Raw genomic sequence first — 13,661 nt, 5'->3', positions numbered from 1 at the left:
ATAATCGTCTTATTCTGTCTGTCTGTCTGTCTGTCCAGGAAATCCCTCGTCGCTCATTGGTCCGGCAGCGGCCAATCAGCGACGCGGGATTTGAGAAAAAGGTGGCGGCCGTTAGCGGCGGAAGTACCCGCACAGGCAGCGGCGCTCCCCGGTCCTCACCAGCCGACCGCGACCAATCAGCGATTTTGGCGCCAAATTTAAACACCGCTCTGCTGATTGCGCCCGGTCGGCCGCATACATATTCTAGAATACCCGATGCGTTAGAATCCGGCCACCATCTAGTATATATATATAATACACATGCACTGGATCGTTGCCCGTTCTGCAGGATATTCCGGGTGATACAGATTCTCCTCTTTCTTCCTGTGTCGGGCGATGCCGCTCCGGAATCAGGGAGGACGTGTGAATTAGTTTAGCTATTTCTGTACCTTCCTGGCTATTTCTGGGGTGTTGGTGGCCTCATGTTAGCAGTTGGCTCATATATATATATATATATATATATATATATATATATATATATATATATATATATATAATATGGGGATCACATCTCCTCTCGGGGCAGAAGCTGAACATTATCACTTGGGGCAGCGGCTCATTATTATTTTTAAGGAGGTCTTTCTTCCAATTACAGCTCATGATTGGGGGCGCTGTTGCATGAGAAGCAACGTAAATAATCTGTTGCTGACAGTGGTGGAAAATGGTACTGCAAGTGACTGAATTTTGTAAATTGCTAGAAAAAAATCTGAAATATCAGTCTGCAGATCATATTAAAGGAATTGTACAGAGTTAGAGATTATTGTCTAGGGTGGTCTTAACTCTGGTCTGATCAGGAGCTTAGATTGATGCCCTGTCCTTTCCGTTCCTCATACTTTACACTGCAGCTCTGCTCTTTTTAGCTATGTTCAGTGACTCCAGCTTGGTTATTATCTAAGGTCATCTGAAATCTACCTCTTGTTTTATCTGAGCTCTGATTGATGTCCTGTATCTTTCCCATGCTTTACACTGCAGCTCTGCTAAATGTCACATAACTTTAATTAACCCTTTGAATCAGATATGGCCTTAATTCCTGCAGATCTCTGCTTGGTGTCAGAAACATTGTTTACATCCAGTGGCTGAAAACGCATCCTGACCTGATACTTCCCACAGCTTCACAAAGCATATGAGAAGACCCCAGTATTACCCATACTCCTCCCCTGCAGCCCCCAAACATTATAACAGATCACCCCCCATCATGGCTGCCATCCATCTCCTCGCACATACATGTGACTATCCGTCCACTTACGTGAGGTCTGTGCCCATCTGCAGGGGAAGCGTCTCCGTGGCTCCCTCATCCTGCTGCTACCACCCACAGCGCTGGGGGTCTCCACCTTCACATGGGTCAGGCTGTGCAGGGTGGTCCTGGCTGGAGTCTGGCGGGACACAAGAGACACCGTCACATACAGGACAGACAGACACCCTCATGCCTCACCTGCGCCTCCGCCCTCCTGACAGTGGCCATTCAGCACAAACTGGCTCAGCAGGATCAACTTTCTGTACTAGAATTACAGAAACCTCCAGACAACTGGTGACAAAGACCGAGGCTTCGTATCTGTAGGACTACAAGTGCCAGGACAACATATTACTAGTAAGATCGATTTATATACTGCTGGAACGATCGTCTATAAACTGGTGAAGCTAGATAGAGCATTACTGACAGTATTATACTCCAGAGCTGCACTCACTATTCTGCTGGTGCAGTCATTGTGTACATACATTACATTACTGATCCTGAGTTACATCCTGTATTATACTCCAGAGCTGCACTCACTATTCTGCTGGTGCAGTCACTGTGTACATACATTACATTACTGATCATGAGTTACATCCTGTATTATACTCCAGAGCTGCACTCACTATTCTGCTGGTGCAGTCACTGTGTACACACATTACATTACTGATCCTGAGTTACATCCTGTATTATACTCCAGAGCTGCACTCACTATTCTGCTGGTGCAGTCACTGTGTACATACATTACATTACTGATCCTGAGTTACATCCTGTATTATACTCCAGAGCTGCACTCACTATTCTGCTGGTGCAGTCACTGTGTACATACATTACATTACTGACCCTGAGTTACATCCTGTATTATACTCCAGAGCTGCACTCACTATTCTGCTGGTGCAGTCACTGTGTACATACATTACATTACTGATCCTGAGTTACATCCTGTATTATACTCCAGAGCTGCACTCACTATTCTGCTGGTGCAGTCACTGTGTACATACATTACATTACTGACCCTGAGTTATATCCTGTATTATACTCCAGAGCTGCACTCACTATTCTGCTGGTGCAGTCACTGTGTACATACATTACATTACTGATCCTGAGTTACCTCCTGTATTATACTCCAGAGCTGCACTCACTATTCTGCTGGTGCAGTCACTATGTACATACATTACATTACTGATCCTGAGTTACATCCTGTATTATACCCCAGAGCTGCACTCACTATTCTGCTGGTGTAGTCACTGTGTACATACATTACTGATCCTGAGATACCTCCTGCATTATACTCCAGAGCTGCACTCACTATTCTGCTGGTGCAGTCACTGTGTACATACATTACATTACTGATCCTGAGTTACCTCCTGTATTATACTCCAGAGCTGCACTCACTATTCTGCTGGTGCAGTCACTGTGTACATACATTACATTACTGATCATGAGTTACATCCTGTATTATACTCCAGAGCTGCACTCACTATTCTGCTGGTGCAGTCACTGTGTACATACATTACATTACTGATCCGGAGTTACATCCTGTATTATACTCCAGAGCTGCTCTCACTATTCTGCTGGTGCAGTCACTGTGTACATACATTACATTACTGATCATGAGTTACATCCTGTATTATACTCCAGAGCTGCACTCACTATTCTGCTGGTGCAGTCACTGTGTACATACATTACATTACTGATCCTGAGTTACATCCTGTATTATACTCCAGAGCTGCACTCACTTTTCTGCTGGTGGAATCACTGTGTACATACATTACATTACTGATCCTGTGTTACATCCTGTATTATACTCCAGAGCTGCACTCACTATTCTGCTGGTGCAGTTACTGTGTACATACATTACATTGCTGATCCTGAGTTACCTCCTGTATTATACTCCAGAGCTGCACTCACTATTCTGCTGGTGCAGTCACTGTGTACATACATTACATTACTGATCCTGAGTTACATCCTGTATTATACTGCAGAGCTGCACTCACTATTCTGCTGGTGCAGTCACTGTGTACATACATTACATTACTGATCCTGAGTTACATCCTGTATTATACTCCAGAGCTGCACTCACTATTCTGCTGGTGCAGTTACTGTGTACATACATTACATTACTGATCCGGAGTTACATCCTGTATTATACTCCAGAGCTGCACTCACTTTTCTGCTGGTGCAGTCACTGTGTACATACATTACATTACTGATCCTGAGTTACATCCTGTATTATACTCCAGAGCTGCACTCACTATTCTGCTGGTGCAGTTACTGTGTACATACATTACATTACTGATCCGGAGTTACATCCTGTATTATACTCCAGAGCTGCACTCACTTTTCTGCTGGTGCAGTCACTGTGTACATACATTACATTACTGATCCTGAGTTATATCCTGTATTATACCCCAGAGCTGCACTCACTATTCTGCTGGTGCAGTCACTGTGTACATACATTACATTACTGATCCTGAGTTACATCCTGTATTATACTGCAGAGCTGCACTCACTATTCTGCTGGTGCAGTCACTGTGTACATACATTACATTACTGATCCTGAGTTATATCCTGTATTATACCCCAGAGCTGCACTCACTATTCTGCTGGTGGAGTCACTGTGTACATACATTACATTACTGATCCTGAGTTACATCCTGTATTATACTCCAGAGCTGCACTCACTTTTCTGCTGGTGCAGTCACTGTGTACATACATTACATTACTGATCCTGAGTTACCTCCTGTATTATACTCCAGAGCTGCTCTCACTATTCTGCTGGTGCAGTCACTGTGTACATACATTACGTTACTGATCCTGAGTTACATCCTGTATTATACTCCAGAGCTGCACTCACTATTCTGCTGGTGCAGTTACTGTGTACATACATTACATTACTGATCCTGAGTTACATCCTGTATTATACTCCAGAGCTGCACTCACTATTCTGCTGGTGGAGTCACTGTGTACATACATTACATTACTGATCCTGAGTTACCTCCTGTATTATACTCCAGAGCTGCTCTCACTATTCTGCTGGTGCAGTCACTGTGTACATACATTACATTACTGATCCCGAGTTACCTCCTGTATTATACTCCAGAGCTGCACTCACTATTCTGCTAGTGCAGTCGCTGTGTACATACATTACATTATTGATCCTGAGTTACCTCCTGTATTATACTCCAGAGCTGCTCTCACTATTCTGCTGGTGCAGTCACTGTGTACATACATTACATTACTGATCCTGAGTTACCTCCTGTATTATACTCCAGAGCTGCACTCACTATTCTGCTGGTGCAGTCACTGTGTACATACATTACATTACTGATCCTGAGTTACCTCCTGTATTATACTCCAGAGCTGCACTCACTATTCTGCTGGTGCAGTCACTGTGTACATACATTACATTACTGATCCTGAGTTACCTCCTGTATTATACTCCAGAGCTGCACTCACTATTCTGCTGGTGCAGTCACTGTGTACATACATTACATTACTGATCCTGAGTTACCTCCTGTATTATACTCCAGAGCTGCACTCACTATTCTGCTGGTGCAGTCACTGTGTACATACATTACATTACTGATCCTGAGTTACCTCCTGTATTATACTCCAGAGCTGCACTCACTATTCTGCTGGTGCAGTCACTGTGTACATACATTACATTACTGATCCTGAGTTACCTCCTGTATTATACTCCAGAGCTGCACTCACTATTCTGCTGGTGCAGTCAATGTGTACATACATTGCATTACTGATGGTCCAGCCGCTCCCTCTCTACTCACACACATTATACATATATACACAATAACAACTACTCATATTACAGACTTCTGGTCCGGTTACCAAAGAAAATAATAACCACAAACAATAAATAAAATAAACAAAATAAACAATAGCTGACAAAATATATCAAACTTTTTTTTTTAATTAATATAAAATAAATACTAACTATACAAATATATACAAAACTAAACAAAACCCCCCACACTCAAGCCCACCAGTCCCTCCCCGGCACTGACCTGAGAGCTGGTCCTGCGTCTCATGCCTCAGTCCAACGTCCATAGGCCAGATCAGGCAGTGCCAGTTTTTCACCCAAATAACCAGTGTCCCACAAGATGAACCCACCTCCCCCCTTTTCCCTCCACCCAACCTAACACCTCCACCCAAACCCATATATACAATATATACAGAAACAAACAATACAATAACCACAACTAACAAAGCCCAAGTTCGGTGCCTGCAGCCCTACATCACTGTCTACTGATCAAAACAAAAATCTACGGTGTCAGCAGCAGCCCACCACCAGGAGAGGAGATGACCAGACTAGGGCACACTAAAAGAAAAGCCCCTCCAGAGGAGAGCGGCCCTCCGTGTACCCAGTCTCTCATACTCCAGAGAACGCACTTTCACCAGGTCACCGAGTATGGTCCTAAACACATCGTCCACTGGGAGGATTTTCCGTTGCGTCGATACTAAGCACCGTGCGTTCCACGTGTGATACCTAACCACTGCGCTAACTAGAAATAAGGTGCAGCGGTCCCGACCACCGAGGTCCCCGAATGCTCCATAGGCCCATTCCGCATAAGAGAGACCGGCCAGCCGGGGCCAGCCAATGGAGGCGCCCACCCTGCTGTACACCTCTGTGTTAAAGGGACAACGAAGCAGGAAGTGGTCCATGCTTTCAAGCATGGTACCACAATGCTCCCGAGGACAGTTCCTGTCCTCAGAGCTCCTACACTTCAGATTGTCCCTCACACACAGTTTCCCATGGAAGCAGCGCCAAGCCAAGTCCCAAAACTTCGAGGGGATCCTGATGGAATTCAAAAGATGCAGACCCACCCCAAGATCCCGACTTGGGCAATCCCTGAGCGCCAGAGGCCTCTGAAAATGGGTCAACAGAACCCTTTTGTCAAGGAGCTTCCTTGGCAGAGTCCTGACCTCCCACATTCCCAGACCCCACCGGCGAATTACCTTCAGAGCCACGGTAGCGTAAGCCGGAAGATGTCCATGCTGTGTGCTGAGATCCTTCACTTGCCCTCCTGTCTCCCATTCTTGGAAGAAAGGCTGAAACCATCCCCTACAGCAGAATTCCCACAGAAGAGCCCTCTCTTTCCAGAGGTTTGCAATATTGATCTTAATAAAGGTATTCACAAGGAATACCACAGGGTTGACCATACCCAACCCTCCTAGTCTCCTCGTACGGTAAGTAACCTCCCTCTTGACCAGGTTCAGTCTATTCCCCTATAACAGTTGGAAGAACAAACTGTAGACCCGAGTCCAGAGAGGCTCCGGCAACATGCACACACTGCCCAGATAGATCAGCAAAGGGAGCAGGTAAGTTTTGATCAGGTTTTCCCTTTCCCTTAGGGTCAAATACCAACCCTTCCATTGGTTCACCTTCTGAGTGGCGATCTCTAGCCTGCTGTCCCATTTTTGTTTGGGGTAATCCCCCTGGCCAAATTCGATGCCAAGAACTTTTGCAGAGATTTTATGTCCTGGAAGGGTGTCCGGGAGATCAAAACCAGGATCTCCTCCTCCCAACCAGAGACTCTAACACTTATCCCGGTTGATCTTAGACCCGGATGCCTCCGAGTAGCGATTTACCTCTGACATCAGCCATTCTGCCTCCCCATCAGAGGAAACAAAAACGATGACGTCATCGGCATACGCCACCACTCTCAGAGTGGCTTCCGGTGCTGCCCGGTCCATCCCGATCCCAGCCAACGGTCCACGCTCCACCCTCCTAAGAAGCGGGTCAACCGCAAACACGTACAGCAGCGGGCTCAAGGGACATCCCTGGCGAACACCACACCCAACCTCAAAAGAGCTGCCAATCCAACCGTTCACAAGCGGGAAACTCTCTGCCCCAGCATACAAGGTCTTAAGCCAATCAACAAACCCCCCCGGCAGGCCATACCTCAGAAGGACACACCAGAGGTACTCATGATTAACCCGATCAAACGCTTTTGCCTGGTCCAATGACAGCATGTACCCCTTCCAGTGGCCAGCCCTACCCTGCTCCACCGCCTCTCGGACACAGAGTACAGCACTAATCGTACTGCGGCCCGGAACAGAGCAATGCTGGGCCCCCGAAAGGAGCCGGGGCGCAAATTTCACCAGCCGATTAAACAGCACCTTTGCCAAAACCTTCCTGTCTGCATTGAGAAGTGCTATGGGACGCCAATTCTCAATGCAAGATGGGTCCTTACCCTTTGACAAGATGATCAGGGCAGACCTCCTCATTGACTTTGGCAGAGTACCCGAGGAAAGACACTCATTGAATACCTCAGTCAAGAGGGGAACCAAGGCGTCCTTAAAGGTCTTATAGAATTCAGATGTTAAGCCATCCGGACCGGGAGATTTCTTCAGGGCAAGCTCTTCAATCGCCAACTTAACTTCCTCTTCCCTGATCATCTCTGTCAAAACGCCAAGAGAGGGGTCTACCCCTGGTTCGGGGACGGCTTCAGCCAGAAAAACCGACATCTCATCCCAATCCAGATCCCTCTTCCCCAAGAGGTGCAAGTAGAAGGATCTGACGACCTCCAGGATCCCTGATCTGGATCTTTTCAGGGACTCCGCAGTGTCAACCAGTCCTGTAACAACTTTACTATTCACTGACATCTTGCAGTTTCTGTAAGGGTCGGGCGAGCGGTACTTCCCATAATCCCTCTCAAAAACTAAAGATGCGTGTCTATCATACTGACACCTCATTAGCAAAGATTTCACTCTGGAGATCTCCTTGCGGCTACCTCCAGTTGAGACAAGATGCTCGAGTTTCCTCCTCAGGCCCTGATACAGGCGGTACCTGTCCAGACTCCTGAGGCTCGAGAGCTGGCGGAAGAATCTCGCCACCCTTTTCTTGAACATCTCCCACCACTCTGACTTACTACTAAAGAGATCCAGTAAGGGTACCTGGCTCTGAAGAAAATCCTCAAAGGACTGTCTTATCTCCGCTTCTTCCAAGAGAGACGAATTGAGCCTCCAAAAGCCTCTTCCCATCCGAGGGGTCTCTGTAACATTCAGGGAAAACAAAATCATACAGTGATCGGAGAACTCCACCTCAACAACAGATACTGCTGAAGAGACGGCTTCCTCCTTTAAATAAAACCTGTCTATCCTGGACCTACAGTTACCTCTATGATAGGTGAACCCCTCGTGGCCTGCGGTGTGCCGGATGTGGACATCCACCAGGCGAGCCTCACTAGCTATACTATTAAGGGCGACGCTATCATAAGTCAGCTTGTCTCTGGAACCTCCTCTATCCCGGGGCCTCGTGACAGTGTTGAAGTCCCCTACAAAGACGACCTGCCGACTCGTAAAAAGGTAGGGCTTGATCCTCATAAACAGACACTTCCGGTCCCACTTAGATTGGGGATCATAGATGTTAATGAGCCGGAGCTCTTGTCCCTTCATGAGGACATCTAATATCAGGCACCTCCCCATTTCTAACTCAATAACCCGTCGGCATTCCACTGGTGCGGAAAAAAGGACCGCCACTCCGCTATACGGCTCGGCCGCAAGAGACCAATAGGAGGGCCCGAGTCTCCACTCCCTCTTAGCTATAAACACCTCTGCCATATTTGGCAGCCTGGTCTCTTGCAAAAAGAAAATGTCAGCTTCATCCCGGCTGAGAAAATCAAAAGCTGCAAATCTAGCCATATTTGACTTAATGCTGGCGACATTAATGGACTCCAGCGTCAACGGAGTGGGTACCGCCATCATTGGTGATTGAGTTAGATGGGTTTCTTCTTCCCACTCCCCTTACCCTCTGCCTCAGAGGAGGAATCCTTCCCCCTCTTTAATGACACAGAGGTGTCCATTCCAGCATTTTTCCTTCTTTTTTCGTCCTCGTCTCCGGACTCTGGGCCAGTCCCTCCCCCCAAGGACCTTGCATCCCCAGGAGAAGGAGACTCGGCGCCCCCTGTAAACCCTGCCGAAGCCGGATCCTCACCCTCAGCCTCCTCCTCAGAGGAAGAGATGTTATCAAGGGCTTGGAACCGGTTAGAAAGACCAACCAGAGGGGAGTCGGTTTTACCTTCCTTAGGTACCTTGGTCAGATCGGGAGAAGATGTTTTATCTCCCTTCTTTTTCTTGTTTTTGGTGCCAAGCTTACGCTTGTTCTCTAGCCACCGCTTATTATCCTCATCCATACTTTCATAATGGGAGGATTCTGAGGCAGAGGCGGTTTCCTCCCTGTGGATTCTCCTGACCTCCTCATCCAACTCATCATCCCTCGGGGCCTCAGCAGCAAGACTGGCATCCAGGACAGGGGCCGCCCCAGTATCCTGGGGCTCGCCCTGCTCCCTCTCCTGTCTGCACTTGTCTAGACGCCTCAGCTGGGCAGGCGTCTTTTTATTGCTTTTCTTCCCTGGCCCCTCAGCTCTCCCACCTCTGATAGTCCCCTCCCCAGCAGAATCGGCCTCATGGCTTTCTCCTACTGGGGTCTCGACCACATTAGCGAAGGCGCGAGGACAGCGGCTGAATGGGTGACCTAACTCACCACACAGGTGGCACCTAATCTCCACACAAGAGGCAGCAAGATGGCCGACATCCCCACACAATGCACATTTCTGCACAATGCAGTTTTCCCTGAAGTGTGTGGGGTCGCCGCACCTGTGACAGAGCTTCGGTTTCCCCTGGTAGAAGACCAGGATACGATCCCTACCCAGAAAGGCTGATGATGGAATGTGGGCAACCCTACCACCTGAATGCTTAAGTTTTACCATAAACATCCAGGCCCCTGACCAGATACCAAACTCGTCACGGTTTTTCTTTGGCATCTCCACCACCTCTCCATACCGACCAAGCCATTTCTTGATGTCAGAACAAGAAAGCGACTCGTTACGAGTCATCACTTGGTTTTGGGAAGACACTGCCTGAACGGCAAAGTCTCGCCAGCCGGGCTAATTTTTTGCCAACTCATAATTCATCCAGAAGAGCTCAAGCCCCTCCGGCCGAACAAAGTTGACATCAAACTCAGGCATGGAATAGGCATGTATCAAGGCGTAGATGTCAATCGCCTTGAAGCCCATCCTCAGCAGGAGCTCCACAACTTTAGACCTTGGAGGACATGCATCACTGCCCCTCCACCGAAGACAGACCACATTCCTGCGCACACTGCCTGGCCTGGCTGTTGGGAGGGACCACACTGTATCCCCCCCTTTTTGCTCTCGGAAGGCCCCGAGGCCATGCCTCTCTATCCAGAAGGATAGATCAACCTCTCGACCCTCTACCATTAGAGATCTCTCCCCCTTCTTTAGGGCCTCCAGAAGGCGCCGTTGCAACATGCCGTCCCCAAAGCCCAGAGACAAGGAGGAGGAGGATGCCCTATTTGCCCCGGTGGTGACACTTTCATAACTCTGGACAGGCGTTGCCACCACCGGGGGGGGGGGGCAACCGGACCAGTGACTACATCAGCCCCAACAGCATCACCATTACCCACCTCCATCTCACCCTCCACCAAACCAGCAACCACACCACTAGACAATGAATTGGCCTCATTCACACCCACCACCACATTCATTCCTGCTGGACCAGTGACAATGGTGGATGACATTTTGACCTCAGCATCATCGGGCACAAGGGGCTCAGTCACCTCCATAGAACTGGAGGCAACCTCACCCCTGGTCTTATGTGTGCCCTCCACATCATCAGTCGGTAATTTCTGTTTGGCATTCGGTATAATGCGCCACTGATCTTTAGCCGCTGTGAGGCGCCGCTGATCTTTATCTTCAGGATCCTCCGGACTAGCGACGCCAACACAAAATAGCACTTTCGTGGGAGGACTGGAACGCTCAGCCCCGACAGCCCCCTCACACTGCCGCCTCTCCTCAACTAAGTGATCAGCGGCAACAGCATTCAGAGGCGCCGAGGCTATCGAAGCCGCCCCCGACACTGGGCTGCTCCCCCCTCCCACTGAGGAGCGCACCACAGCATCGTGGCCTGACGGAACGCCCGCCGCCGGGCCGCCCTCACTGTCCAGCCTCTCGGCTGATGCACCTCCTGCTGCGTCCCCGCTACTACAAGCAGAGACGGAGCTCTGCGCCTCACTACCACACCGTGTAATCTCCCCGCGCCTTTGCATCGGATCCACAGCAGAACCCGGGCTGGGCTGGGCAACGGGGCTTATACAGCGAGCTGAGCCTGCCGCCGACTCAGGGGGTACAGGGAGGGGGGCATATACGTATCTTACCTCTTCCTGCAGCTTTGGCTTGGTCTTCTTAGCCTTTTTGTGGCCCCCAGGTGCCTCTTCTGGTAGATCGTTGCCAAGAAGGAAGTTCTGGGGTACACTGGGGACTCCAGGAGCTTTATCTCGGCCATTAGCGCCCCTCCCTGGCCGCTGCTGTCACTGTCCTCCCCAGAGCCGGCAGAACTGCGGCCGGATGTCATTGTCGCCTGTCCTGCAGGGAGCTCGCTGCATGTGGCCTGCGGGTGACTGCAGGCTGCCAGGTGGGGCTTTCTGCTGGTCATCATCACTCTCATCATCCACCTGGCTCTCAGGCTGCAGCCCCACCTGCCTTTGTTCTCTGTTATCAGCCATTTCTCTGACGCGGTCTTCATTAATTAGTTTTTCCTTTAAAAGGACCACTCTGCTCCCTGATGGTGGCTTTCCTAAGTTCCAGCACATGAATCTCACTGGTGACCCTCTTTACCTCCGCCTGGAGGTTAGCCTTCCTCGATTTTGGAGGCCCCCGCAGCTTTGGCGCTTGTGCAGTGCAGTTCCTTCCGAAACCTCCTGACGAGCTTACTCGCATCTTCATCCTCACGGAGGTGGATCATGACCCATGAGGCATAGGTGAACACAGACTCCCAGGGACTTTGCAGCCCCCAACCTTCCTCAGTGAGGTCGGCCTCACCTCCGTGAGCACTCAGCTTTCCTCCGGAAGGAGTGCCATCATGCACGCTGTCAGGCTTACCCTCCATGCTGGAAGCCTTGCGGCTTCTAGGAGTCTCCACAGTCCCGGGGGGAGTAGAAGCCACATTGCTGCGACTCCTGGTGGAGCGTCTCACTCCCGAGTCCTCCGATGTGCAGGCCGGTTGCTGGTTTCTCCTGCCCCCCGCCGGCCTGGTTCGGGTAGCAGAAGCCTGGGACTTGGCTCCATCACTCATCCCAGGAAACCCACTCCCTCCCTGGGTAGGGGAGAGAGCAGATCCCCAGGTGGAGAGGTGTTGGTTCTCAGGAGAGCTGGAGCACACAGCAGGATCTGCAGCCACGAGACCCACAATCACCACAGTGAGCAACAGGTGATCAGAGCTGCACTCACTATTCTGCTGGTGCAGTCACTGTGTACATACATTACATTACTGATCCTGAGTTACATTCTGTATTATACTCCAGAGCTGCACTCACTATTCTGCTGGTGCAGTCACTGTGTACATACATTACATTACTGATCCTGAGTTACATCCTGTATTATACTCCAGAGCTGCACTCACTATTCTGCTGGTGCAGTCACTGTGTGCATACATTACATTACTGATCCTGAGTTACATCCTGTATTATACTCCAGAGCTGCACTCACTATTCTGCTGGTGCAGTCACTGTGTACATACATTACATTACTGATCCTGAGTTACCTCCTGTATTATACTCCAGAGCTGCACTCACTATTCTGCTGGTGCAGTCACTGTGTACATACATTACATTACTGATCCTGAGTTACATCCTGTATTATACTCCAGAGCTGCACTCACTATTCTGCTGGTGCAGTCACTGTGTGCATACATTACATTACTGATCCTGAGTTACATCATGTATTATACTCCAGAGCTGCACTCACTATTCTGCTGGTGCAGTCACTGTGTACATACATTACATTACTGATCCTGAGTTACATTCTGTATTATACTCCAGAGCTCGCCCCACAGCTCAGCCCTCGCCCCACCGCTCAGCCCTCGCCCCACCGCTCAGCCCTCGCCCCACCGCTCAGCCCTCGCCCCACCGTTCAGCCCTCGCCCCACCGTTCAACCCTCGCCCCACCGTTCAGCCCTCGCCCCACCGCTCAGCCCTCGCCCCACAGCTCAGCCCTCGCCCCACAGCTCAGCCCTCGCCCCACAGCTCAGCCCTCGCCCCACAGCTCAGCCCTCGCCCCACAGCTCAGCTCATCCTCATGAAGGCAGAGGTGACCTACATAACACAGGAACCTACAGGCGCTTCTCACTGGAGCCAATTAGTAGTGTCCTCACGCTCGCGGAGCTGATCCACAGCAGGCTGCACATACTAATGAGCGCCCAGCAGATCTCTGCTGTACGTCCGGGGAGGGGGTCTTATTATGGATGGGCCACCCCCATATAAGGAGATGGGGTCCTACTTGAGCCTCGGAGGCGTGACTTGATGCGCCTGGGAGGAGCCACAGCTCCGCCCACCAGTGATGTCATTCGCAGT

The 13,661-nt window shown here is 49.8% G+C and overlaps 1 protein-coding gene across 3 annotated transcripts in view; it reads right to left on the bottom strand.

Moving 5' to 3' along the window:
• Positions 1-13,661, bottom strand: part of LRTM2 (leucine rich repeats and transmembrane domains 2) — a 44,604-nt gene that overhangs the window by 10,094 nt on the left and 20,849 nt on the right. For 2 of the 3 annotated variants that reach the window (XM_073650384.1, XM_073650385.1), the window contains one exon: positions 1,286-1,412. The exons of the other annotated variant lie outside the window; for it this stretch is intronic. In XM_073650384.1, coding sequence (XP_073506485.1) covers positions 1,286-1,334 — 49 coding nt within the window. In that variant the 5' untranslated portion in view covers positions 1,335-1,412. The remainder of the gene's footprint in view (positions 1-1,285; positions 1,413-13,661) is intronic. 3 annotated transcript variants of the gene reach the window in all.

This window comes from Phyllobates terribilis, unplaced genomic scaffold (assembly GCF_046119375.1).
Source record: "Phyllobates terribilis strain yellow unplaced genomic scaffold, ASM4611937v1 Scaffold_10__3_contigs__length_209671492, whole genome shotgun sequence".
In the NCBI taxonomy this organism is placed as follows: Eukaryota; Metazoa; Chordata; class Amphibia; order Anura; family Dendrobatidae; genus Phyllobates; species Phyllobates terribilis.
Note: the sequence above shows the minus strand (reverse complement) of the source record. Positions and strands in the feature narration are given on the sequence as shown.